The sequence below is a fragment of the Elgaria multicarinata genome, chromosome 3, assembly GCF_023053635.1.
Source record: "Elgaria multicarinata webbii isolate HBS135686 ecotype San Diego chromosome 3, rElgMul1.1.pri, whole genome shotgun sequence".
Taxonomy (NCBI): domain Eukaryota; kingdom Metazoa; phylum Chordata; class Lepidosauria; order Squamata; family Anguidae; genus Elgaria; species Elgaria multicarinata.
This window is the reverse complement of record NC_086173.1, coordinates 156876689-156903226: the sequence shown is the minus strand read 5'-3', so window position 1 is coordinate 156903226 and position 26538 is coordinate 156876689. Positions and strand designations below refer to the sequence as shown.

The following is a 26538-nucleotide window of genomic DNA, read 5'->3' as shown; positions in this document are numbered from 1 at the left end:
CAGAATAGCTGCACTTTTGTTCCGCTTGCGAATGCCAGATCTGACCTTGTATAACTGGTCTCTAAGATGACTTTGCTGTTATTTTTCCCGCCTTGGCACAGGCAAGGATTTGTTAAAGTGACCATGTCCGTGGTTGCCAAGTTTCATTGGAGTCCTGCTCTCTTGACAAGACACCTGATAGCAAGTCGGTGATGTAGGCCAGGCTGTGGGAGAGTTTTTACAGCTGGACATCAGGAAAAACTTCCTGACTGTTAGAGCAGCGCGACAATGGAATCAGTTACCTAGGGAGGTTGTGGGCTGTCCCACACTAGAGGCCTTCAAGAGACAGCTGGACAACCATCTGTCAGGGATGCTTTAGGGTGGATTCCTGCATTGAGCAGGGGGTTGGACTCGATGGCCTTGTAGGCCCCTTCCAACTCTGCTATTCTATGATTCTATGATTCTAAATGGGCCCAGAAACACTCAGTACATTGGTCTTCTCAGGTGTAAGCTGAACCCAGGACTCCATGGGCCCAATCAAACGCGTTGTCCCACCCCAACACTCAGTTAATGGAAGTCAACAGAGATAGTTAAACACAAGGGAAGAACAACATCCTATTGAAGTCTTTTCAGTTCTTCCTTTATCAAACTCTTTAATTGAGAGGGGTGTGTGAATTATTTGAGATTCTATTGCTGCCTCAGGCTTTTACCAGTTTCTTGTCTTCCTTCCAAAAGGTGACTGGTGGGAAGTGGAGAATGAGAGAGAACCATGTGGGATGTTAATGAAAAGAGACAAATGTGAAAATAGTGACCAGCTGAGAAGGAAAACTGAAGCAAATTGGAATACAAGATGTAATACCTTTGCTTCTCAAGACAATGCCTCCCATGATACCACAATTGAAGAAGAAATACATAAAGATGAGGAAAACAATATGTGCCCTGTGTGTACGAAAACTTTCAGTTCCGAATCAAACAATGAAGCTCATTGCAAAATTCACACCTTGAAGAAACCATATAAATGTTTGGACTGTGGGAAAAGCTTTGGTAAGAAGTTACATCTCACTCGTCATCAAAGAATTCACACAGGGGAGAAACCGTATCATTGTCTGGAGTGTGGAAAGAGTTTCAGTCAGAAGATAAATCTTACTCAGCATCAAAGAACTCACACAGGGGAGAAACCATATAATTGTCTGGAGTGTGGAAAGAGCTTCAGTCAGAAGGTAACTCTCACTCAGCATCAAAGAACTCACACAGGGGAGAAACCTTATCATTGTCTGGAATGTGGAAAGAGCTTCAGTAAAAAGATTAATCTTACTTATCATCAGAGAAGTCACACAGGGGAGAAACCATATCATTGTTTGGAGTGTGGAAAGTGCTTCAGGCAGAAAGAATATCTCACTCTCCATCAGCGAACTCACACAGGGGAGAAACCATATCATTGTTTGGAGTGTGAAAAGAGCTTCAGTCATAAGATTAATCTCACTTATCATCAGAGAACTCACACAGGAGAGAAACCATATCATTGTTTGGAGTGTGGAAAGAGCTTCAGCCAGAAGATTTCTCTCATTAAACATCAGCGTACTCACACAGGGGAGAAACCATATCATTGTTTGGAGTGTGGTAAGAGCTTCAGGAAGAAGGAATATCTCACTCTGCATCAGAGATCTCACACAGGAGAAAAAATGTATCATTGTTTGGAGTGTGGAAAAAGCTTCACTCGTAAGATTATACTAACTTATCATCAGAAAACTCACACAGGAGAGAAACCATATCATTGTTTGCATTGTGGAAAGAGCTTCACTCGTAAGATTAATATGACTTATCATCAAAGAACTCACACAGGAGAGAAACCATATCATTGTTTGGAGTGTGGAAAGAGCTTCAGCCAGAAGTTTTCTCTCATTAATCATCAGAGAACTCACACAGGAGAGAAACCATATCATTGTTTGGAGTGTGGAAAGAGCTTCAGGAAGAAGGAATATCTTACTCTGCATCAGAGAACTCACACAGGAGAAAAACAGTATCATTGTTTGGATTGTGGAAAGAGCTTCAGTCGTAAGATTATACTCACTTATCATCAAAGAACTCACACAGAGCTGAAACCATATCATAGTTTGGAGTGTGGAAAGAACTTCAGGAGGAAGAGATATCACTCTGAACCAGAGAACTCACACAGGAGAAAAACTGTATCATTGTTTTGAGTGTGGAAAAGGTGTCAACTAGAAGATCAATCCACTAATAATCAGAGAACTCACACAAGTGAGAAAACATATCATTGGAGTGTTGAAAGAGCTTCAGGAAGAAGGCATCTCTCACACTGCATTAGAAAACTCACACAGGAGAGAAACCGTATCATTGTTTGGAGTGTGGAGAGTGATTCAATCAACAAAGTAATGTTACTTTTCATCAAAGAACTCACACTGGGGAAAAATCATAGAAATACTTAGTGTAGAAAGATTTTCAGCCAGAAAACAATTCTCCCTTCACAAAACTCACTCAGAGGAGAAACCATAGTAAAAAAGAAAAATGTGCAAATCATAAATAATCCTAGATTATAGGGGATGATCAAATTTCTGTTATGTGCCTTTCAAATTTCTTTCATAAACATTCCTTAATTTTTTTTAAAAATAATATTTTTATTGTTCTGTAGTTCTTTTTACATAAGTCAAATAATAAGTCATACATTTCCAATTACATTCAATTCCAGTTCCCTCCTGGATTTAAAAATACTAATCATTAACATGCTTAAAGCACTTAGTTTCCTTACTCCTTTCCTCTTAAATCACCCTTTTATAGACAATGTTTTCTTTCACTCTTGTTAGGACAAGGCCTCATTTCCTTCGACCTATGCTCTCCAGAGCTCTCTATATGCTGATGGAAGCATTCGCCCATGTTCTACTTTGTTTACAACAGTGGTTCCCAAAGTGGGTGGTACGACCCCCCTGGGGGCGATGGGATTGCATAGGGGGGCATTAAGAGGCAAAGGGGCAGCAGCGAGGGGCACTCGAGGTGATCTTTTCCGAGCAGCGCTTCTCCAGAAGGTCTTAAAACCCAGAGACATTTTTATGAGAGAAGGTAGATGGGTCCCAAGCCATATAGGGGAAGAATCCACACATGTATTAATACCGTTTAAGAAGAGTCCTTTTAACAGTGAATTGAAATGTTTCAAAAGCACCAAAATGCTAATGAAGAGACATACCCTGTTTGGTGTGCCCCGCCACGCCGGCTGCAAAACAGAGGCGTTCGCTCTCTTTTCCCTCCCTCCCTCCCTCCTTTGGCAAGCCTGCGGCAAGTGCTTCAGATTTTGAATAAATATTCAATTAATTGTTACTGTTTTGAATTTTATTATTATCTTCCTTAGTGGGTTGTTGAAAACTGCTATTCTGAATAATGATTTTGATAGGGTAGGGTAGGGGGCACTGGGCATGAGTTTCTGGAACCAAGGGGGCGGTGACCTGAAAATGTTTGGGAACCACTGGTTTACAAGATAAATGAATTTCCTCCATACCTCCTCAAATTTGTCTTCATTTAATTGTCCTCGTGCTGTCCTTAACTTTTGAGTCAGTTTTTCTAAAAGAGCCATCTGCCATACTCTCGGATACCAGTTTTCGATATAGAGCCCTTTACCATCTTTCCAATGTTTGGCTATCAACCATCTTGCCGCTAACAATAGATGACATACTAATTCCTTACTTAATGGATTGATATCTAATCCTCTACATAAATTTAGCAAGGCTAGGTGTGGAAATGGATGAACCCATTGTCCGGTTTATCGGGTCTCCCCTTAGCCTCCTTTTCTCCAAGCTAAACAACCCCACCTGCTGTAACCTCCCTTCATAGGGGAAGATGCTCCAGCCCCTTCATCATTTTAGTTGCCCTTTTCTGCACTTTTCCCAGCTCTATCTTTTTTTAGGTGTGGTGGCCAGAACTGTATACAGTATTTTAAGTGTGGTCTCACAATAGTTTTGTATAAAGGCAATATGATACTGGCAGTTTTATTCTCAATTCCCTTTCTTGGAACACTGATTTCCAAAAATTATTTACCTTAGGGCAGGACCGTGACATATCTATATATGTGCCTGTGCCCGAACATCCCCTCCAACACTCTGGCTCATCATTAATAATTTCCTAGATGTGAGATACCATCTGTGTATTAATTTTAACATTAGTACCCTATTTTTAATTGCTATTGTTTTAAATGGACACCAGTCCCACAATGCATTCCAGTCGTCCCCCCCCCCCCCATTTGAATTCCAAGATCTGCTTCTTACACCATCTGGAGTGGGTTGTTTATGCCAACTTCCTGAGCTATTATCCACTTATTTAACTTAAATGTTAAGCCTTTTGTTCCTCCTGTATATCTCACCACCTCCCGTCCCAATGCTGTCAAATTCCTTGTAGCCGCAGTTTGTATTGCTGGGTGAAGGAGAAAGGCACATACTTGTGTGATTTTTAACCACTGTACCCTCTCCTGGTGGATCAATTGCCCATTTTTAAAGAAATCCGTAAGGCAATAAAATCCTTTGGATTTCTACTTAGCTATTTCCATTGCTTTTAATCCACCTTCAAAGGCTGGGTGAGAATTAACAGTGAGAGTCCTGGAGTTAATATTTTCATCCTCGATTTCCACACACTCATAGAATCATAGAATAGTAGAGTTTTAAGGGGCCTATAAGGCCATTGAGTCCAACCCCCTGCTCAATGCAGGAATCCACCCTAAAGCATCCCTGTCAGATGGTTGTCCAGCTGCCTCTTGAAGGCCTCTAGTGTGGGAGAGCCCACCACCTCCCTAGCTCATTGGTTCCATTGTCATACTGCTCTAACAGTCAGGAAGTTTTTCCTGATGTCCAGCCGGAATCTGGCTTCCTGTAACTTTACCCTATTATTCCGTGTCCTGCACTCTGGGATGACCAAGAAGAGATCCTGACCCTCCTGTGTGACAACCTTTTAAGTATTTGAAGAGTGCTATCATGTCTCCCCTCAATCTTCTCTTCTCCAGGCTAAACATGCCCAGTTCTTTCAGTCTCTCTTCATAGGGCTTTGTTTCCAGACCCCTGATCATCCTGGTTGCCCTCCTCTGAACACACTCCAGCTTGTCTGCATCCTTCTTGAATTGTGGAGCCCAGAACTGGACGCAATACTCTAGATGAGGCCTAACCAGGGCCGAATAGAGAGGAACCAGTACCTTACGCGATTTGGAAGCTATATTTCTATTAATGCAGCCCAAGTAATGCAACCCAAAATAGCATTTGCCTTTCTTGCAGGCACATCACACTGTTGGCTCACATTCATTTTGTGATCTACAACAATTCCAAGATCCTTCTCGTTTGTGGTTTTGCTGAGCCAAGTATCCCCCATCTTGTAACTGTGCATTTGGTTTCTATTTCCTAGATGTAGTCAATGTAAATCGATTCTGTATCTGCTCTACTAATTGAATATTATGTTCAGAGTGGGCAAATGCTAATTAAAGCTCCCTCACACCTAATCCCTTCCATCTTCACCTCCTCTGTTTAGAGACATCTTCCATCCATCAAAGGAACTATATGTTTAAATCGGTTAGCTTCATAATAGCATGTCATATTTGGGATTCCCCACCTGCCCTTCTCGTGTTGCTTGTATAGAAGTGATTTGTGTATCCTGGGGGTGGGGGTGTTTGTGTCAAATATGAATGAATTCAATTGTCTTTGCCAATGTTGTAGTTGGCTTTTGGGGATCCAGACCGGCAGTGTTTGGAATAAAAATAAAAGTTTTGGAACTGACATCATTTTAATGGTAGCTGAGTGATCTGTAATTCCTAACTTCTGCTGCTTCTGCCTCCTCATATAGTCTTCCATCCTTTTTGTAATTGCTTCATATAATTTATTTAGATTCCTAGTAATTTGAACCCCTAAATATGTAAAACTTACATAACATAGCAGTATCCCCATCCTTTCAGAGAGGGGAAGGATAATATTTATTCATAGAATCATAGACTCATAGAATAGCAGAGTTGGAAGGGGCCTACAAGGCCATCGAGTCCAACCCCCTGCTCAATGCAGGAATCCACCCTAAAGCATCCCCGACAGATGCTTGTCCAGCTGCCTCTTGAAGGCCTCTAGCGTGGGAGAGCCCACAACCTCCCTAGGTAACTGGTTCCATTGTCGTACTGCTCTGTCAGGAAGTTTTTCCTGATGTCCAGCTGGAATCTGGCTTCCTTTAACTTGAGCCCGTTATTCCATGTCCTGATTTGCTATAATTTCCCTCCGAACCCGGCACCAAACTAAAATTCTCTAATTCTTGTTTCAAGTGGGGTGCTGAACTAAGCACTTGGTCTGTGGTCAGGACCATGTCATCTGCATAGAGCCCTAACAAATTAACCCCATTCTCTATTTTTACCCCCTTCACGTTTGGATTATCTCGAAGGTTTTGTGCTAGCAAAACCAAGACAATGCTTCACTAAAGAGGAAGGGCCTTCTCCTTTGCCTAAGGTAAGTAGAAAAAAATACTCCATCATGATTAGCCTTATAATTTCATTGCCTATAACAATGACTCCTCTAATTTGAGCCTTGGCTTTTGAGATCTACTTGAAATTTCAAATCAACATGAGGCCCAGTATTGGGCAAAAGGTGGGATACAAATAATAATAATAATAATAATAATAATAATAATAATAATAATAATAATAATAATAATAGCACAAGTACAGCAAGTTCAAAAGCTCTTACAACGGACAGATTTATCCTTGTACCCCATAATGTATTTGTTCAAACTTTGGTGAAAACTGGTGATTGGCTTTTTGAAGATTGGTACATTTTGCTGGTTTGGTGAGATTCTAAACAGGAGGTCAAAGATTATTAGTTTTATTCTGCCCCATTAAAGCCTAGGGCAGGAACTACTTTCAAAGCTATGTATGTCATGCTTGCCCGGAATCTTTGTACTACTGGAATGTTGCCAGTAGTCCAAAGTTTTCAGAAGAATTCTATATTACAGCTCTAATCTAGTCGATTTTATGTGCAATGCCTATTCCTAGGGTTACCATAAGAAAAGTTGTATTGAAAAGGGAATTTCAGCAGCTGTCATTTGTATGCATGCCGCACCTGGGATAATTCCCTCTTCATCACAACAAAGCTGCAGGAGCCCTTCCCTCTTTGGTATCTAGTCATTTTAGTATAGCTCCGGCAGCTTTAACTGTTGTGATGAAGAGGGAATTTCACCAGGTGCTGCATGAATAGAAATGACACCTGCTGACGTTCCCTTTTCTACACAATTGTTAAAGATGCAGGAGCTGTGTTGTCTTTTTTCATATGGTCAGCCTACCTATTCCTATTGTTATGAAATGAGATTTCACAAGGTCAGACAACACCACATGCTATGTGACAACTATTGATCTATGCAACAAGCAGGCATGAGTCAAATCAAAGGATTTGTCTTGTAAAACATTAAAGTTCAGAAGTTTCGTAAGGCAATACAGGACCTGCTTTCTGTGGCCGTGGAAAATAGTTCTTGACCATCTTCCTGGTGGCACCCTTTCATGTAGCTGAACCCTGCTAACATGTCTCCCCTCAGTCTCCTTTTTCTGCAGACTGAACATCCCAAATTCCTTCAGCCTGTCCTCAAGTCCCTGGATTGTTGCCCTCCTCTGAACCTGTTCTAACCTGTAAATGTTCTTCTGGAAATGTACCCAGAATCGTACACAATACTCCAGGCGTGCTCTCACTAGTGCCGAGTAGAGAGGAATATGGACTTCACGCGTCTTTGAGACAAGGCTTCTTCTAATGCAGCCCAGAACTGCGTTAGCCCTTCTAACGGCTACTTCACACTGCTGGCTCACGTTCAGGTTGCTGTCAACGACCACGGCCAAATCCTTCTCCGGTGTAGTGCTTCCAAGCCATGAATCCCCCCTCTTGTATGTGGACCCTACATTTTACCTCCCTAAATGTAATATGTGGCAAAAAGTCTGCCATCTTAGCATATTATTTGGATTGATGTATTTCTTCCTGGTACATCGTGTTTAAACTCAGGCTCATCTCTGCTCATCTTTAGTTATATCTACTTCCCAAACCTCCCAACTGTTGCTTATGCAACTAGGGCTTACTCACTCAACTTGGGTGGAGAAAAACATGTTCTTCTCTACAGGTGTACAATACCAACTAATTAACTTTCTCCTTGCGGGTGTCTGAGCATGGAGAAACCTGCTGACTCACCAAGGCCTTGAACATGCTCTGTGAAGCCGCTTGAAACATAGCTGCATTTGTTTTCCTTTTCCCCCCAAGCCGCTCCTGCAAAAATCGTAGTTAGAGAGCGTGTCTACATTAAGGGAAATTGCCTTGTTGCGATTCCTTGGCGGGACTGATATGGGCTGCATTACATGGGAAGAGAGGGGTGACAAAGGAGAAGATCCTGCTGATTCCCAGGGCTCCTTTGAACAGCAGACATGTTTTGAATGAGTACAATTCTCTGTTCTCCCTAAAAGAGCTGTCATCAGCTCATAGCTCGCAGGTACAGAGGCACCACCTGGTAGGGTGTTATTTGGGTGCCAGGCCTGAGAGTCAGGGCTGGGGCTAGGCCTGGGCCTGGCTAACTGGGAAAATGATTCCAGCTGGGGCTGGTGGGAAAGTGGGCTTCCACCAAGGGAGGGGGGTCGGTAGGTGGGCTGGGAGGTAGGTGTCCGTGGTTGCCAAGTTTCATTGGAGTCCATGTGACCTGACCTCTTGACAAGCTGCCTGATGATAAGTCCGTGGTGTAGGCTGAGGGAGAGAAACGGGCCCAGAAACACTCAGTACGTTGGTCTTCTCAGCTGTAAGCTGAACCCAAGACTCCATGGGCCCAATCAAACACATTGTCCCACCCCAACACTCAGTTAATGGCAGTCAACAGAGACAATTAAACGCGAGGTAAGAACAGCGTCCCATTGAAGCCTTTTCAGTTCTTCCTTCATCAAAATCTTTAATTGAGGGTGAGTTAGTTATTTGAGATTCTATTGCTATCTCAGGCTTTTACCAGTTTCTTGTCTTCCTTTCAGAAGGTGACCGGTGGGAAGTGGAGAATGAGAGAGAGCAATGTGGGATGACAACGAAAAGAGACAAATGTGATAATAGTGGCCAGGTGAGAAGGAAAACTGAAGCAACTTCTAATACAAGATATAATTTCTTTGCTTCTCAAGGCAATGCCTTCCATGATATCACAATTGAAGAAGAAATACATAAAGATGAAGAAAAGAATATGTGCTGTATGTGTACGGAAACTTTCAGTTCTGAATCAACCAATGAAGCTCCTTGCAAAATTCATACACTGAAGAAACCATATAAATGTTTGGACTGTGGAAAAAGCTTTGGTAAGAAGTTGCATCTCACTCGTCATCAAAGAATCCACACAGGGGAGAAACCATATCAATGTTTTGAGTGTGGAAAGAGCTTCAGTGAAAAGAAAACTCTCATTTCTCATCAAAGAATTCACACTGGGGAGAAGCCATACCATTGTTTGGACTGTGGAAAGAGCTTCAGTCATAAGTTAACTCTTAATTCTCATCAAAGAACTCACACAGGGGAGAGACCATATAAATGTTTGGACTGTGGAAAAAGCTTAAGTCGGAAGATGCATCTTATTTCCCATCAAAGAATTCACACAGGTGAGAAACCATATAAATGCTTGGAGTGTGGAAAGAGCTTCAGTGAGAAGAAAACTCTCTCTACTCATCAAAGAATTCACACTGGGGAGAAGCCATACCATTGTCTGGAGTGTGGAAAGAGCTTCAGTGAAAAGAAAACTCTCATTTCTCATCAAAGAATTCACACTGGGGAGAAGCCATACCATTGTTTGGAGTGTGGAAAGAGCTACAGTCATAAAATAACTCTCACTCAGCATCAAAGAATTCACGCTGGGGAGAAGCCATACCATTGTTTGGAGTGTGGAAAGAGCTTCAGTGAGAAGAAAACTCTTACTACTCATCAAAAAATTCACACTGGGGAGAAGCCATACCATTGTTTGGAGTGTGGAAAGAGCTTCGGTCATAAAATAACTCTCACTCAGCATCAAAGAATTCACGCTGGGGAGAAGCCATACCATTGTTTGGAATGTGGAAAAAGCTTCAGTGTGAAGAAAACTCTCACTACTCATCAAAGAATTCACACTGGGGAGAAGCCATACCATTGTTTGGAGTGTGGAAAGAGCTTCAGCCAGAAGATAAATCTCACTTCTCATCAAAGAATTCACTCAGGGGATAAACCGTAGAAATGATTAGATTGGAATGAGATTCATTTATGATCAACCCATATTTCACATTTCAGGACCTACATAGGAGTTACACCGTATAAAGGAATGTCAACCAAGGACACTATTGATACGGTGAAGCTAATCAAAGGATGTTTCTGAGGGTTCCTGATGGACCTATGGTGTCACTGGAGTACACCAGGAGGACAACCTTCAGAGTGGTGGCCCCCTTCCTATGGGATTTCCTGCCAGGCGGGTTGTATTGCTTCTGGCACCTGCTGAAAATGTTTTTTCAGGAAGCTTCTTTTCCTTAAATGACTAGCCGCAATTTTACCAGAACTTTGTTCTTTTTTAAAAAAGTAATTTTAATATAGTGTTTCTATTCTTTTATCTGATTTGCTGTTCACCACTCCAAAAACCTTTGGATGGTGAGCAATATATAAATATTGTAAATAAAATTAAAATAAATAGGCGATGACAACAAGAGTCTTTAATAAACTATCTTTCATCCAGTCTTGACATCAAAAGTTGGAACACTGCCAGTACTTGGCTATTTTAGGATAGATTCTATGTTGCAGAGAAAATCTAGCGGAATCTATGGTGAGTTAAAGAGGTTGGACAACACTTTATGTTACTACTTGGGAGTTACAGATGTAATAAGTAGGCCTGGGTCAATTCACAGGAGGATTGTTCTAGCAAACCAGTAAGGCTCAGGTGCTTCGTAAGGCAATACAGGACAAGGACAACATGGGACCTCCACCCCATCTGGATTTGGCCCTGAAAGAATAAGGACAATTTTGGGTGCACAGATGGAGGTTCTCAGTGGTAAGCAAGCCCAATTTGTGACATCATCACTTGTCCATGAGGCAATATGAGCTTTGATATTAAGCTGTGAGTCTTAACTTCCAATTTACTGGCTTTGTGCAGCTTCATCCATTATATACTCAATGATCGAAAGCCCTTCTAATTTAAGCCTGCAGTTAAGGCTTTCTCATCTGTAATGCTAGAGGAATCCTACCAAATGTTGACCCAGGCCTATTTGTGGCTGACATCACTTGCTGACAGGAAGGGTTAAACAGTGAGAGGGAGCCCTCTTCTAGCAACCTTCAACATCTTTTTGATGCTTGTTTTGTGGCGTTACGTTAAGACTGAATTGCATGAGAGTTCAGTTCTCTTCAGGATTTGGAAGTGCACCCTGATGAATGAGAAATAAAAAGGCACAGAGTGCTTTCTGCAAACTCCGGTTGGTGGCCCAGCTACGCCCCTATCTAGACAGGGATAACCTGGCTTCAGTTGTCCATGCTCTGGTAACCTCCAAGTTAGATTACTGCAATGCACTCTATGTAGGGCTGCCTTTGAAGACGGGTCGGAAGCTGCAGCTCGTGCAAAATGCAGCGGCCAGATTGATTTCAGATTTATTTATTGATTGATTTATAATAAATAAATAAATCAATAAATAAATTTCATTGGACAGTTTTATCAGGAAATGGGTGGCAGTGATTCAGACCTATGGATTGCAATTTACTCTGATATCCCTTTATACAAGCCTCACACAGAGAAGTCCACTGTCTCCTGTCTGATTAGTCGAGCTCTTGGCCCACATGAAAAGGCAGGATCATTAAACTGTTGGAGTTAATTTCTGGGACCAGGAAGACTTGGTAAATGGCTTTGCGGATGTGCTTTGACCCATGCCTGGTTGGTTCTTACATCAATTGCTGTCAGGGGGTTAAAAGAGTGAGAGAGAGCTCTCTTTTTAGCAACCCACCTCATTTTTTGCAGCACTGGGGTAAGACTGAATTGCATGAGAGTTCAAGCTTCTTTTTCTAGATTTTGAACTGCGCCATGATGATTGGGGGAGGCGGGGAAAAGCATTCAATGCTGCATTGAGATTTCTACCAGCAGGCATTCCTTCAGGATATTTGAGGTCACTTTGGAATCTGAATATTTTCATTGGGATAGAAGCAGTTGGGTGAGTGAGAGAAAAAGATTCATTCTCGACCACATTCTGATTTCCCCCCTACACAGCTGCATTGCTTGCAGTTCGAGGATCCCATGATTGCATTCATCAAAGGATATTCTGCATGCGGATTCCATGATTTTATTCCAGCGCTAAATCTCACACAACGGGGCCTCTTAGGCTGAGAGCAAAGTGTTGTTTCTCCAAGAACACTCTTGTGGGGATCTAGTAATACTTAACATTCTGGGAACAATCCGTGCCAAGACAAAGAGTCATGAATACTGACAATGGAGGTTCTAGGGTTAAAATAAATGTGGTCTAGCAAATCAAGGGGGTCACAATGGTATTAGGTCATGAGCAATGACAGCCATAAACCAGGAATGTTATCAACCCAGGGAGTGATGCTTGAAACGAGAAATGCCAGACCTCTTAGAGCAAAACGCGAATCTAACTGTTTGGAGACAGTTCATTTATCTGTCATTCACATAATAAATTGCACATTATGTTCATGGAAGTTGTTTCCCTAAAAGAGCTGTCATCAGCTCATCGTTCGCTCACAGGTACACAGGCACCATCTGGTAGGGTGTCATCTCAAAACCCTGGGCGCCAGGCCTGTGCCTCAAGGCTGGGTCTGGTGGGAAAGTGGGCTTCCAGCAGGTCGGGGAGACCAGCTCGCTTGGTGATTGGCGGAGATTGATGGGCTGAGGCAGCGAGGGCATCAGAAGAAGGGATTTGAAGATGGGGTTGTTTCCCAGGTGGCCTTGCTGCATGGAGGTGGTACCATGGCTGTGACTGAACGGTGGGAAGGTCCTATCCATGGTAATGTATAGATCAGGTCAGGTCTGCTAGGCTTTGTTATTTTTCTTGGGTGTAATTGATGAAGGCTCTGTGTTTGCATTATATTTTACTACGCTGCTGCTTTTATTTCTCTGATCCATTTTAACCCCATTTTATTTGTTTTACCTTCCATAGTTCCCTTCTCTTAATAAACTAGTTTAAAGCTTCAAAGCTGTGTGTTTACTTCAAGGTAACTCCTGGTGCTCAATCCAGTGTTTGCTGCTTGAAAGTGGCTGGCTGGTTGTGATTCACCTGGTCTACCTTGTAGGGAGAGCGTAACCACTTGTGGGTAAGTTCCATTAAACACAATTAGGGTGACCATATGAAAAGGAGGACAGGGCTCCTGTATTTTTTAACAGTTGTACTGAAAAGGAGATGTCAGCAGGTGTCATTTGTATATATGGAGCACCTGGGGAAATTTCCTCTTCACCACCACAGTTAAACCTGCAGGTGCCCTGCCCTCTTTTAAATCTGGTCACTCTAGTATAGCTCCTGCAGCTTTAACTGTTGTGATGAAGAGGAAATTTCAGCAGGTTCTCCATATATACAAATTACACCTGCTGAAATGTCCTTTTCTATGCAACTGTTAAAGATACAGGAGCCCTGTCATCCTTTTCATATGGTCACTCTAACACAATGATACTTCTGAGTCAACACATGAGAAACTACTACCACAAATTAACTGAAAAAAACCTCTCAAGCACAACTCCAGTCTAGCATCATGTAGAGTTTCCCTTACATGGGAGTAAGCCAGAGCTTATCTCTGAGTTTTATTTAAAAAAATGGAATGAGGGAACTACAGGGGACATCCTGTTTGTTTGTAATGTTAGTTAAACCACCTGGAAACTTCTGTGAGTGGCCATACATGGGCATGCTATAAATAGCCGGTTTAGAGAAGCCCAGAGTCATCTTAGTTAGAGAACGTCATTTAGCAGAAAATCCAAAACTTTGAGGTCTCCTTGCCTTGAAGAGTATGGAATACAAGGATTCTTTCCATTGGAATCTCAGGTCTTTAGGGAGTCCAGTTTTTTGGTAGCAAAATTATTTAATCCTTTTAATACCAGATGAACAAGTAGAAGTAGCATGACCATAGGAAAAGGAGGACAGGGCTCCTGCATCTTTTAACAGTTGCACAGAAAAGGGAATTTCAGCAGGTGTCATTTTTATGCATGCAACACCTGGTGAAATCCCCTCTTCATTACAAGAGTGGAAGCTGCAGGAGCCCTGCCCTCTTTTGTATCTGGTCACTCTAGTATAGCTCCTGCAGCTTTCACTCTTGTGATGAAGAGGGAATTTCACCAGGTGTAGGGTGACCATATGAAAAGGAGGACAGGGCTCCTGTATCTTTAACAGTTGCATAGAAAAGGAAATGTCATCAGGTGTCATTTGTATATATGGAGAACCTGCTGAAATTTCCTCTTCATCACAACAGTTAAAACTGCAGGAGCTATACTAGAGTGACCAGATTTAAAAGAGGGCAGGGCACCTGCAGCTTTAACTGTTGTGATGAAGAGAAAATTTCACCAGGTTCCCCATATATACAAATGACACCCGGTGAAACTTCCTTTTCAATAAAACTGTTAAAGATACAGGAGCCCTGTCCTCCTTTTCATAGGGTCACCCTAACCAGGTGCTGCATGTATACAAATGACACTTGCTAAAATTCCCTTTTCTATGCAATTGTTAAATATACAGAAGCCCTGATCTCCTTTTCAAATGTTCAGCTTATATAAGCATGTCATTTATGGACTAAGGTGTATAATTAGTGAATTTCCGTTTTTAAAGAAATGCTTTTTTTATCATGTATGTTCTTTTTATTGACTTCATTTTGTTAACCTTATTTCAGAATAAAATAGAATTTCATGATTAAAACAACCCAACTAAGAATCAGCAATTGAAGGTGGTTTTAAGACCAGGACCGAGTAGGATCAGGGCCTTTAAGCGCATAGGAGACAAGGGGCCAGTCAGGCTCTGCATCACCCATATTGGCTCCCAGTTGGCTGTGACAGTGGGATACAAATCCCACTGCTATACAGGCTGCTATACAAATTCACTGGGGAGTAAATGCCAGAGAACTGAATGGGCCTTGCTTGAGAGCAGACACATCCAGGATGGAACTGCAGCGTTCTCCCTCACCCGGTCGAGGTGATCCTCCTCTCAAGAACAGCCACTAAAAAAGGAGGACATTTGATTTCACAATGAACAACAAAACACACCCAGTTTCGTTGAGCCTGGAGAGAAAAGATGCAGAACAGAAAACCGGAATCGTTGTCAACAGCAGCCCAGGGGAAGCCTAAAGCTCACATGGTGCAATGCAAGGCGTTTCACTGCTTGGAGGGATGCAGGGAAAGGCTCTTGCTGTTCGGCCTCCGGAGGGTTAAATGAGATGAACGAGGAGGTTCCTAGAGAGGAAGGGATTTGGGGAGGAGCCGGGTTCTCCGAAGGCAGTGCTCTCGCTCGCTTGCTCCTTCCCTACCTACCTACCTACCTACCTACCTCCAAAAGGATCGCTGCGTCCTGGGTGGGATCAGGTGAGACAACCCGGCCTTGTTCATTGGGGCGATGGGGAGGCGGAGGGGCGTGGAGGGCGAGAGGGGTGGGGGTAAGGAAATGCTTTCTCCCTCCCCCCAAAAGCATCGCTGCCTCCTGGGTGGGATCAGGTGAGACACAAACACACCCCAGCCTCGTGCATTGGGGAGGCGGGGACGGAAGACGACCCGGGGAAAAGCAGGTGCCCAAATTCAACCCCCCAATTCCACTCCACAGGGAGGTGACCTGTGCCGCTGATCTACTTGGGGTCCCCCCCCCCCCCCAATGTCAGAGAGTTTCCTTCCTTAAGCAGAGCAGGCGGCCTCTTTGGTTTGACAAGTGGGAGGGGGCGATACAGAGATGAACTGCAATCCGGATTGAACTGTTCTGCATCGAGTAAAATCCCCCCGCCCCCCATTCATGGGCCGCTGCTCCCCCTTCCCTCTGCAAATACCCCTCCCACCCGATGCAATTCTACCTGGGGCTGACATGCTTCCCTCGTTCTGCGCTGGGTTGGACGGACTGACAGAAGCCTACAAAGGTGGTGGTGGAGAGAGGCAGGTGCCCCTGCGAGGCCAGTGATAGGGAGAGCACTGGAACGGCAGCCATGTTTCAAAATTATTATTTAGGTATTTAATTGTCTGCGATTGACATTCTACTGCTGCAAGGACAGAGGGGAAAAGGGCTTCTGGGATTGGTTTTTTTCTTTCTAAAAGCAGCAAATGATTTTGGGCCAAGCCTGTGAGAGAAGAGGCCTCTCGAGACGGAGGAGAAGGCTGACAATAAATAAGGAGGGGGGAAATAAAAAAGCACGAAAAAGTGGCCTTAAAAAAACCTGAACAGGAAAAAAGCAAAGGTCAACAGAGTAAAAGCGGTCAATGGCAGCTTCTGTGGGGCACAAAACTGCTGGTGTCTTCTGAAGCAGGGTGCTGTTCTTTTGCTCCTTTCAAAGAGGCAGATCCTGGCGATGATAGTTAGGAATGGAGCCTACATCTGCTGAGGCAGTATACCTCAAAAACCAGGGAGTAATGTTATGGGTCTTTTTCAGTGTTTAATGTGAAACAGTCTTCGTAAAGTACAGAGAAATTTGTGTGTTCATCAGAATTATAATATAATTTTATGGGTACATGAATTTGGTTGATTAATACACTGAGAGTTAAAATCAGATAAATCAACCAAGATTTCTTTAAATGACTCACAGCTTTAATTTAATCAACGTTTTTGGTAGTTCAATTTAAGAGAGGTTTACAGAGAAGATAGTAGCAGCAGCAGGTGTCATGGAGAGGGTGTGTGGCTGGGGGCTTGGATGAAGAACAGATTAAAGCCCAACCAAGGGAGGGCCGAGACAGGGGATGTACTTTTAGTGGGATGACTGGAAGAGACGGAGCTGGAGGGTGGTGGAAGGGATGAAACCTGTCCTGACTCTCAAGCAAATGAAGGCCTTCTGGCTGTCAGGTGAAGGATCCTTCCCAAGTCTCCAATTTCCTTTTCAGCCTTGGCATTTGCCTGTCTTTCCTTCTAGGACAAGTCCTGTTTGTTATCTTGTGTTCCCCCCCCCAAAAAAAATTTCCCCTTGTCGAGACAAAACAGTAATTCTTTAACAGAACCATGTCTTTCCTTTATAGTCTGTTAGTGGCACTGCCTCATACAGTCATCTTTGCCCAGATACAGAAGAGGGGGGAGGTTTTTTGGGCCCCTTGGAGGCTTCTTTGAAACACCGATCCAAGATGGCTAAGCCAGACTCAGTTGGTCTTGAAACTGAAAGTGGCCCTGATGCTGTTAAGTGTGGAAGCAGTGAGGAATTCTGGGCAACAGCACTGCAGAAGGACCTGGGTGAAAACATGGTCAGCTCAGAAGTGCAGCGTCAGCGGTTCAGGCAGCTCCATTACCAGGCAGCCGAAGGGCCCAGAAAGGTTTGGAACCAACTCCATGATCTTTCCCGCTGGTGGCTGAAGCCAGAGAGACACACAAAAAACCAAATTGTGGACCTGGTGCTCCTGGAGCAGTTCCTGACCATCCTGCCAGCGGAGATGGCAAGCTGGGTGAGGGAATGTGGAGCGGAGACCGGTTCCCAGGCGGTGGCCCTGGCAGAAGGCTTCCTCCTGAGCCAGGCAGAGGACCAGAGGCAGCAGGAGCAGCAGCAGGTGAGAGCATTGCATTAGAGGGCTCAGGAATGGGAGGGAGGATTTCTGGAAACTCTCTACTTGCAAGAGGAGCATCAGGTGAGAGCATTGCATCCAAGGGGGCAAGAATGGGAAGTGGAACATCCTAAAATTCTACAAACTGCCCAACCCGTTCTGGAAATCCCCCAAGGAAAGCTGCCCCATGTCTTGCCCCCCAACGTTTTTGCCTCTCTCATTCCTTTTCTAATCCTTCTTCTCATTCCTTGCCATTGAATTTAATTGCTGATTCAGGTAAAGAGTCTGTTTGCAAAAGTGGGACCTGACTTCCCTGCAGCAGAGAGGGCTCCCCTGGTCACCAGACACAGCCTCCCACCAACAGGGACCTGGCAGGAGGGTGACGGACGTGTCTCCTTGCAGGGTAAGGATTAATATTTGGGGGGGGGTGTACTTTAATCAGTTCCCACTGAAAAGTGTGCTTTTATGTTCCCTTATGTTTTGTGGGGAAGACCGTGAGTCTTCCTCAGCTGTTAGCAGACAAGATCTTAACCTTCATCCATACTGAGAGTCCACTCCTGAATCTGTCCTGAGTCCTTCCATCCCCACCAGATACACACACAAATGCGAGCATTTACAAACAAACCAACTCTTGTCCTCAGATCTCCTTTCCCATCATGCCTCTGCTGTACCACCCCAATAAGCTCTTCTGCTTACGCAATTAATTCTGTGGCCCCCAACTCAAAGTTCACAGATTAACCTGGGAATGCAAAACTATGTTAAATTTTCAACATGAAAAACATATACATAGAAACCAACAGTTTGATTGGTGGCCAAGTCTCCAAATGGGAAAGTATGGTGTGTGTGTTTTACCCAAATGAACTCTGAAAATGCATACTGAAGATAAGACATCTCATAATGTTTGGATGTACTTGGACTGGCATCCCTTCCATGAGAACAACTCTGTGCATTTGTGTGGGAAGTCGGTCCATTTGTCTTCCCAGGAGTTTCGGATAGCAATCTCAACCTCTGAGGCAAACATGCGCTACTGGTTTCCCATCACTTTTGTCTCCACAGGGGCTGCAATAATGCCGGCAATAATTCCACAGCCATCTCTTCTTCTTTGTGATGGAGGAGAACTGGATCAGGTAGGCAGAAGGATCACTGGGGAGACAGCCTGGGAGCAGCCTGGCTGCCGCCATCCTCTGCTCACCTCCCTGGCCCAGAATTCATTTCTCTCCTGCTGTTTCTTTCGGTCAAAGCTGAGATCGTAAGGAGAGGCCTGCTGGATCTGACCAAAGGCCACAACCTGGGTTTGGAGGTTTGGCAACTGGTTCTGGATGGGATTACACTCCCCCTGAAAGACTGCATTCGCAGTTTGGGGGTGCTTCTGGATCCGTCGCTCCAAATGACAGCCTAGATAGATGCAATGGCCAGGAGTGCCTACTATCCGCTTCGGCTGATACACCATCTGCGCCCCTTCCTAGAATTAGACGATCTAAAGACAGTAGTGCACATGTTGGTAACTTCGAGGCTCGACTTCTGCAATGCGCTCTACATAGAGCTACCTTTATGCCCAGTCTGGAAACTTCAACTAGTTCAAAATATGGCAGCCAGTTTGGTCACTGGTACATCTAGGGGTGATCACATTACACCTGTCTTAAAATCTCTTCTCTGCCAATTAGTTTCCGGGCGAAGTATAAAGTGTTGATTATTACCTTTAAAGCCCTACATGGTTTGGGTCCAGGCTACCTGCGGGATTGCCTTCCCCCATACAATCTGCCCCACACACTCAGGTCCTCTGGGAAGAATCTACTTCAGTCAGCGAAGACTAGGCTGACAACCCTTACCCAGAGGACCTTCTCTTCTGCTGCTCCCAGATTGTGGAATAGCCTGCCGGAAGAGACTCCTCAGCTTGACAGTCTTTTAGCATTCAAGAAAACTATCAAGACTGATCTCTTCAGGCAGGCCTATCCAGTAGAATTTTAGGATGCTTTTAGGATGTTTTTAGCAGTGTGTGCTATGTTTTTAATCAGTATTTTGTGATTGCTGTTGTTCCCCGCCTTGATCTAGTCGGACAGGCAGGTAATAAATAAATAATAATAATAATAGCCCACCTACTCCAGCACCCTGTTTCTCAGTGGGGCTCACCAGATGCTCCATGGGAAGCCCACAAGCAGAACACCAGGGCCATAGCAATTCCTTGTTGTCAGAATATTGCCCAGTCACCTCCATTAATGTTATCCCTGAGTAGGGAACATTTTCTTTTTTCCTCCAGGGTCCGGTGACTTTTGAGGAGGTTGCTGTGTGGTTCACAGAGGAGGAGTGGGTGCTGCTGGATCCTGACCAGAGAGCCCTGCACAGCCAGGTCATGGAGGAGAATTGTGGGATTGTGGCCTCTCTCGGTAAGGCTCCCAATTTCCATGATTAATTCATTTATTTATTTATTGCATTTTTATACAGGCCTTAGCTGACAAGAGCAGGCCTCATTCCCTGGATGGGACTCTCATAGTTATGTCACCTTTTTCTCCAAGTCTTTTCTTGGGATGAGCTAAGAAGCTCTCCTAACCAACTATTTTACCAAGCAGAGATGCTTTGAGAACCTGCAAGAGGAGGGATTCAGGTGCATATGACTGAAAAGGCAGAGAGTTCAAGGAAGATGCATCAACTCACCCAGATGGGGAACCTTTAGCATCACTTGGAAGCCTTAGTGATAATACCAGCGATATTCAAAACACGTGGGTGTGAAATGGGAGATTTGGGGGGATAGGTAGACCCCTGATTGGGGAATGGGTGCTCTAACCCTCCAGGCACCCCATTTTTTATTAGAAGGGGGTTGTCTCATCACTCACTGGGGAACCCACCTCTGGCCAGAGCGAGGGTACGAAAGCCCAGGTAGCACAGGAGCACTTACATAATTAATTAATTAATTAATTAAAGTAAATAATTAATTATTGCATTTTTATACCGCCCAATAGCTGAAGCCCTTTGGGCGGTTCACAAAAATTAAAACCATTCAAAGTTTAAAACAAACAGTACAAAAACATGATATAAAATACAATATAAAAGCACAACCAGGATAAAATCAGCAGCAGTGCAGAAACACACATTTAAAACACACATTTAAAACTGCAGTTAAAATTGAATTTATAGACTGTTAAAATGCTGAGAGAATAAAAAGGTTTTTACCTGGCATCTGAAAGAATATAGTATAGATGCCAGGCAAACCCCCTTAGGGCTCTCATTCCACAGCCAGGGTGCCACAGCAGAGAAGACCCTTCTCCTGGTGGCCACCTGCTTAACTTCCTTTGTCATTGTTGTTATTTATTTATTTATTTTGAGGCTTCTTCTTAAGGCATGGCCCTACAGCTACTGTATTCTAGACTGCATCTTCTCTGAAAAGCTAAGAAATTCCTAGGCTACCACCTGACATGGTAATTTATTAATCTCGAGGTGGTCACTTCAGGGCTGGCATATGCCTTTGCCCATCTTGAGGCTTTCTGAATAGCTGCACTTTTGATTTGCTAGCAAATGCCATATCTGACCTCGTATAACTGTTCTCTAAGGCAAGATGACTTTGCTGTAACTTTTCCCGCCTTGGCAAGGATTTGTTAAAGTGACCATATCTGTGGTTGCCAAGTTTCATTGGAGTCTGTGGGACCTGACCTCTTGACAAGCCGCCTGATGACAAGTCCGTGGTGTAAGCTAGGCTGAGGGAGAGAAACAGGCCCAGAAACACTCAGTACATTGGTCTTCTCAGCTGTAAGCTGAACCCAGGACACCATGGGCCCAATCAAATCCATTGTCCCACCCCAACACTCAGTTAATGGTAGTCAACAGAGACAATTAAACGCGAGGTAAGAACAGCGTCCCATTGAAGCCTTTTCAGTTCTTCCTTCATCAAAATCTTTTATTGAGGGTGAGTTAGTTATTTGAGATTCTATTGCTACCTCAGGCTTTTACCAGTTTCTTGTCTTCCTTTCTGAAGGTGACCGGTGGGAAGTGGAGAATGAGAGAGAGCAATGTGGGATGACAACGAAAGGAGACAAATGTGATAATAGTGACCAGGTGAGAAGGAAAACTGAAGCAACTTCTAATACAAGATATAATTTCTTTGCTTCTCAAGGCAATGCCTTCCATGATATCATAATTGAAGAAGAAATACATAAAGATGAAGAAAAGAATATGTGCTGTATGTGTACGGAAACTTTCAGTTCTGAATCAAGCAATGAAGCTCCTTGCAAAATTCATACACTGAAGAAACCATATAAATGTTTGGACTGTGGAAAAAGCTTTGGTAAGAAGTTGCATCTCACTCGTCATCAAAGAATCCACACAGGGGAGAAACCATATCAATGTTTTGAGTGTGAAAAGAGCTTCAGTCGAAAGATGTCCCTCACTTGTCATCAAAGAACTCATACAGGAGAGAAACCATATAATTGTCTGGAGTGCGGAAAGAGCTTCAGTCAGAAGATAACTCTCACTCAGCATCAAAGAACTCACACAGGGGAGAAACCATATCAGTGTTTGGAATGTGGAAAGAGCTTCAGTCATAAGATAACTCTTAATTCTCATCAAAGCTTTCACACAGGAGAGAAACCATATCATTGTTTGGAGTGTGGAAAGAGCTTCAGTCAGAAGATAAATCTCACTCAGCATCAAAGAATTCACACGGGGGAGAAACCATATCAATGTTTGGAATGTGGAAAAAGCTTCAATCAGAAGATAACTCTTACTTCTCATCAAAGAACTCACACAGGGGAGAAACCATATCATTGTGTGGAATGTGGAAAGGACTTCAGTCGGAAGATGCATCTTATTTCTCATCAAAGAATTCACACAGGTGAGAAACCATATAAATGCTTGGAGTGTGAAAAGAGCTTCAATCAGAAGATAGCGCTTACTTCTCATCAAAGAATCCACACTGGGGAGAAGCCATACCATTGTTTGGAGTGTGGAAAGAGCTTTGGTCATAAAATAACTCTCACTCAGCATCAAAGGACTCACACAGGAGAGAAACCTTATCATTGTTTGGAATGTGGAAAGAGCTTTGGTCATAAAATATCTCTCATTCAGCATGAAAGAACTCACACAGGGGAGAAACCTTACCATTGTTTGGAGTGTGGAAAGAGCTTCAGCCAGAAGACAAATCTCACTTCTCATCAAAGAATTCACTCAGGGGAGAAACCATAGGACTGTATGGCATCCGGAATGAGCCTTGGCAGAACAAAAACCTTGCTTCTCATCAAAGAAATCACAGAGGCGAGAATTTGTAAAACTGCTTAGAATGTGGGGGAAAATATCTGATCTCACATTTCAACTAATAACTCACACAGTGGAGAAACCATAGAAATGCTTAGATTGGGATGAGATTAATTTATGATCAACCCATATTTCATATTGCAGGACCTACATAGGAGATACACTATATAAAGGGATGTCAACCAAGGAGTCTATTGATATGGTGAAGCTAATCAAGGGATGTTTCTGGGGGGCTCCTGATGGACCTATGGTCCCTTTGGAGTACACCAGGAGAACAACCTTCAGAGTGGTGGCCCCCTTCCTATGGGATTTCCTGCCAGGCTGGTTGTATTGCTTCCGGCACCTGCTGAAAATGTTTTTTCAGGAAGCTTTTTTTTCTTAAATGACTGGCCGCAGTTTTACCAGAACTTTGTTCTTTTTTTAAAAAGTAATTTTAGTATAGTGTTTTTATTGTTTTATTTGATTTGTTGTTCACCACTCCAAAAACCTTTGGATGAGGAGCAGTATATAAATTTTGTAACTAAATAGAAATAAATAATTTAATAAACTATCTTTCCCTTTATATCAGTATATCATAAAAAATAGTGACGTGCAGACAACAAAACTTCCAAGAACATGTGGTGGGATAGATTTCCTCATTTCAGTGCATTTCAAATTTCTTTAATAAAGGTTTTATTTGTTTTAGTTAAAGGGTTATGAATAAAAAGTCTGTTTTCCAATATTGAATAAATATGTGGAATTAGCAAAACCAAGACGATGCTTCATTAAAGTAGGAATGGATCGCTCCTTCTTTTATGACAAATAGAAAAAAAATGTTCTGGCATTATAAACCTCAAAATTTAATAAAAGTGACACCTCCTGTGTTCATCACCTGAGCCTTAGCTTTAGAGATCGACTTGATGAATTCTACATTTGTGCCCAAATTTAAACTAGAATGATAAAAATTGGCACAGGTACGGCAAGTTCAAAAGAGCTTACTGTTGACGCATTTATTCTTTTTTCCTTCAATGTTTGGAAGGGAAGATCACATATTTTTGTCAACTTTTTCTGAACACTACTGATGCATTTTATTCTGGCTTATTTAAGTCAGGTGTGTTTCAGGTTCTATGGATGTGTCAAAGGTTATTAGGGTTTTCATACCCAATTAAATCCTATGGCAGCAATGGCTGTCAAAGTTATTTCATCCAGTTTCGATATCAAAAGTTGGAAGACCGCCAGTACTTGGCTACTTTAGGGTGGATTCTATGTTGCAGAGAAAATCTAGCAGAATCTATGGTGAGTTAATGAGGTTGGACAATACTTTATGTTACTACATGGGAGTTACAAATGTAATAAGTAGGCCTGGGTCAACTCACAGGATTGCTCTAGCAAACCAGTAAGGCTCAGGTGCTTTGTAAGGCAACACAGGACAAGGACAAGTGTTGCAGCTTCTGGCAAATATTGGGACCCACATTGCCCCGTCTGACCTGGCGAAGCAGTTCGAGGATCCCATGATCACAGTCATCAAAGGATATTCTGCATGAGGATTCCACGATTTTATTCCAGCGCTCAATCCCACACAATGGGGCCTCTTCGGCTGAGAACAAAGTGTTGTTTCTCCAAGAACACTCTTGTGGGGATCTGGTAATACTTAACATTCTGGGAACAATCCATACCAAGACATAGACTGATGGATAATGGAGGTTCTAGGGTTAAAATAAATGTGATGTCTGGCAAATCAAGGGGGTCACAATGGTATTAGGTCATGAGCAATGACAGCCATAAACCAGGAATGTTATCAACCCAGGGAGGGATGCTTGAAACGAGAAATGTCTGATTTAGAGTAAAATGCAAATATAACTATTTGGAGACAGTTCATTTATCTGTCATTCACATAATAAATGGCATGTTATGTTCATGGAAGTTGTTTCAGATACATGCTTTTGTAGCGAGAAATCTGGTTTTGAGGCCAGGAGAGATGGCTTTTTAGAATAGCTTTAGTGATGATATTTCTATTGTATTAAGAAGAAACATGAAATCTGAATGCATGTAAGCAAATGTTCAAGTATAAAAAGACTTAACTTGTATCAAAGGCAGTCTAGTGCTCAAAGATTTCAGTGCTCCCTGGAAGAACTCAAATTCTTTGCTTGATTTTGGAAAACTGATTAGATGCCTTATTTACTGTGATGTTTTGCTCTTCACAGGCCTTGCTCCTGGAAATGTATCATGATGTTTGTGCTTGTAACAGCACTATACGTTTAGTGTTTATTCTGTACTAGGGATCTGCCTGAAAAGCTAAAAGAGAGGGAAGGCAAAAGCCTGGTTTCAGAGGGTTGTTCCTGCACGAAAAGGTTGTGTCTATAATACCAGAAACCAGAACCTGCATTCCTGGTGACCCTTTGCCCTGGTGAAAACTGTGTGGGAGTGGTTACCAGGTCATCCAGAGTCAACTAAATACTGGAGTTGCATCCTGTGATGTCACATGCATAAATGTGATGAATCTGTATAAATGCATTAATGTTACGACACTGTATGTTTCTTGTAAGTAGATCTAGAGTGTGAATGGTATGAGTGACAGCAGGTATATTTTATTTGCATATGTGAGATGATTGGTTGAGTGAATGGGTGGGTGTGAAATGGTGAGAAGTCCCTGTAGGTACTAAAATAACTTATTGCTGTAACTCAAGTATTTATGTGCAGGAGGGGAGTAAAGTGATTTACTGTTTAACACTGTAATTCTATAAATGATAAATATTTCTTTGCTTTTCCAAATCCTGTTTTTAGTTTTTGTGAACCGCCCAGGGAGCTTCGGCTATTGGGTGGTATAAAAATGCAATAAATAAATAAATAAATAAAAATAGGCGTATGGCTCATGGCTACCAATGCCTAAAAGTGATAAGAACAACATGTTAGAACAAAGATTCCAGTGTGACCTCTCGCCTCGAAAAGTAAAGGAGATGAACCTGGTGTAAAGTTCCTGATGGCAGCATTATATTGTATGTGGAGATGTTGCCTACTCTGGGAAAGGCCTTGTAGAAAAGGTGTTCTCACTGGTAACTAGGCAGGTATGCCACACATCTTATTGAATCCCTGTGCAGATTTGGCACAAGTTAAAATACACAGCAATAAGTTTATTTTAAGAACACCCTTCAATAAATCCTAAAACAAGACTAAGGGTACTATGTGCATGTTTTAAACAAAGAAAAATATGTGTTAGCCTTGCCTGATATCCAAGAAATAACATGGGAGAGGGTATTCTCTGAGAAAAGCTGGTCGCTAGATGATGAGAGTTTTAAAAAGGTAACACCCAGGTCTGGGGTGTTCTCTTTACAAATATCTTTTTTACACACACACACATACACGAGCAGTGTTTTTCCAATTGGAGTGTATTTCGCCAAATTTATTCTGACTTTGTCAGTCATGAGCAGGAAGTGAGGAAGTACTTCACACAGCGCATAGTTAAATTATGGAACTCACTACCACAAGATGTAGTCACGGCCATGAATTTGGATGGCTTTAAAAGGGAGTTGGATAAATTCCTGGAGGCTACAGCTATTAATGGCTACTACCCCTGATGGCTGTGTGCTATCTCCAGTATCCAAGGTAGTAAGCCTGTGTGTGCTGGGGAACATGGGTGGGAGGGTGCTATTGCACCATGCCCTGCTTTGTTGGTCCCTGGCTGACAGCTGG

The 26538-nt window shown here is 42.9% G+C and overlaps 2 protein-coding genes across 2 annotated transcripts in view; one reads left to right on the top strand and one right to left on the bottom strand.

Moving 5' to 3' along the window:
• The window catches only part of LOC134396130 (zinc finger protein 420-like), a 229188-nt gene that overhangs the window by 184026 nt on the left and 18624 nt on the right, over positions 1 to 26538 (bottom strand). The gene's annotated exons all lie outside the window — the stretch shown is intronic.
• On the top strand, positions 718 to 23820 carry LOC134396961 (zinc finger protein 569-like). The gene is made up of 6 exons (XM_063123574.1): positions 718 to 2031; positions 2485 to 2492; positions 9301 to 10184; positions 17256 to 17532; positions 19886 to 20012; positions 21596 to 23820. The coding sequence occupies exons 1-6, from the start codon at positions 756 to 758 to the stop codon at positions 22798 to 22800; spliced, it is 3777 nt and encodes a 1258-aa protein (XP_062979644.1). The 5' UTR covers positions 718 to 755; the 3' UTR covers positions 22801 to 23820.

What these genes read in the sequence shown, in the direction of transcription:
- LOC134396961 (XM_063123574.1), top strand. Translation starts at nt 756, where the DNA reads ATGTTAATGAAAAGAGACAAATGTGAAAATAGTGACCAGCTGAGAAGG. An exon ending in ATTCACTCAGGGGATAAACC is followed by an intron (nt 10,185 to 17,255) that starts GTAGAAATGATT and finishes TGAAACTGAAAG; the next exon opens with TGGCCCTGATGCTGTTAAGT. An exon ending in TGGGATTGTGGCCTCTCTCG is followed by an intron (nt 20,013 to 21,595) that starts GTAAGGCTCCCA and finishes TCCTTTCTGAAG; the next exon opens with GTGACCGGTGGGAAGTGGAG.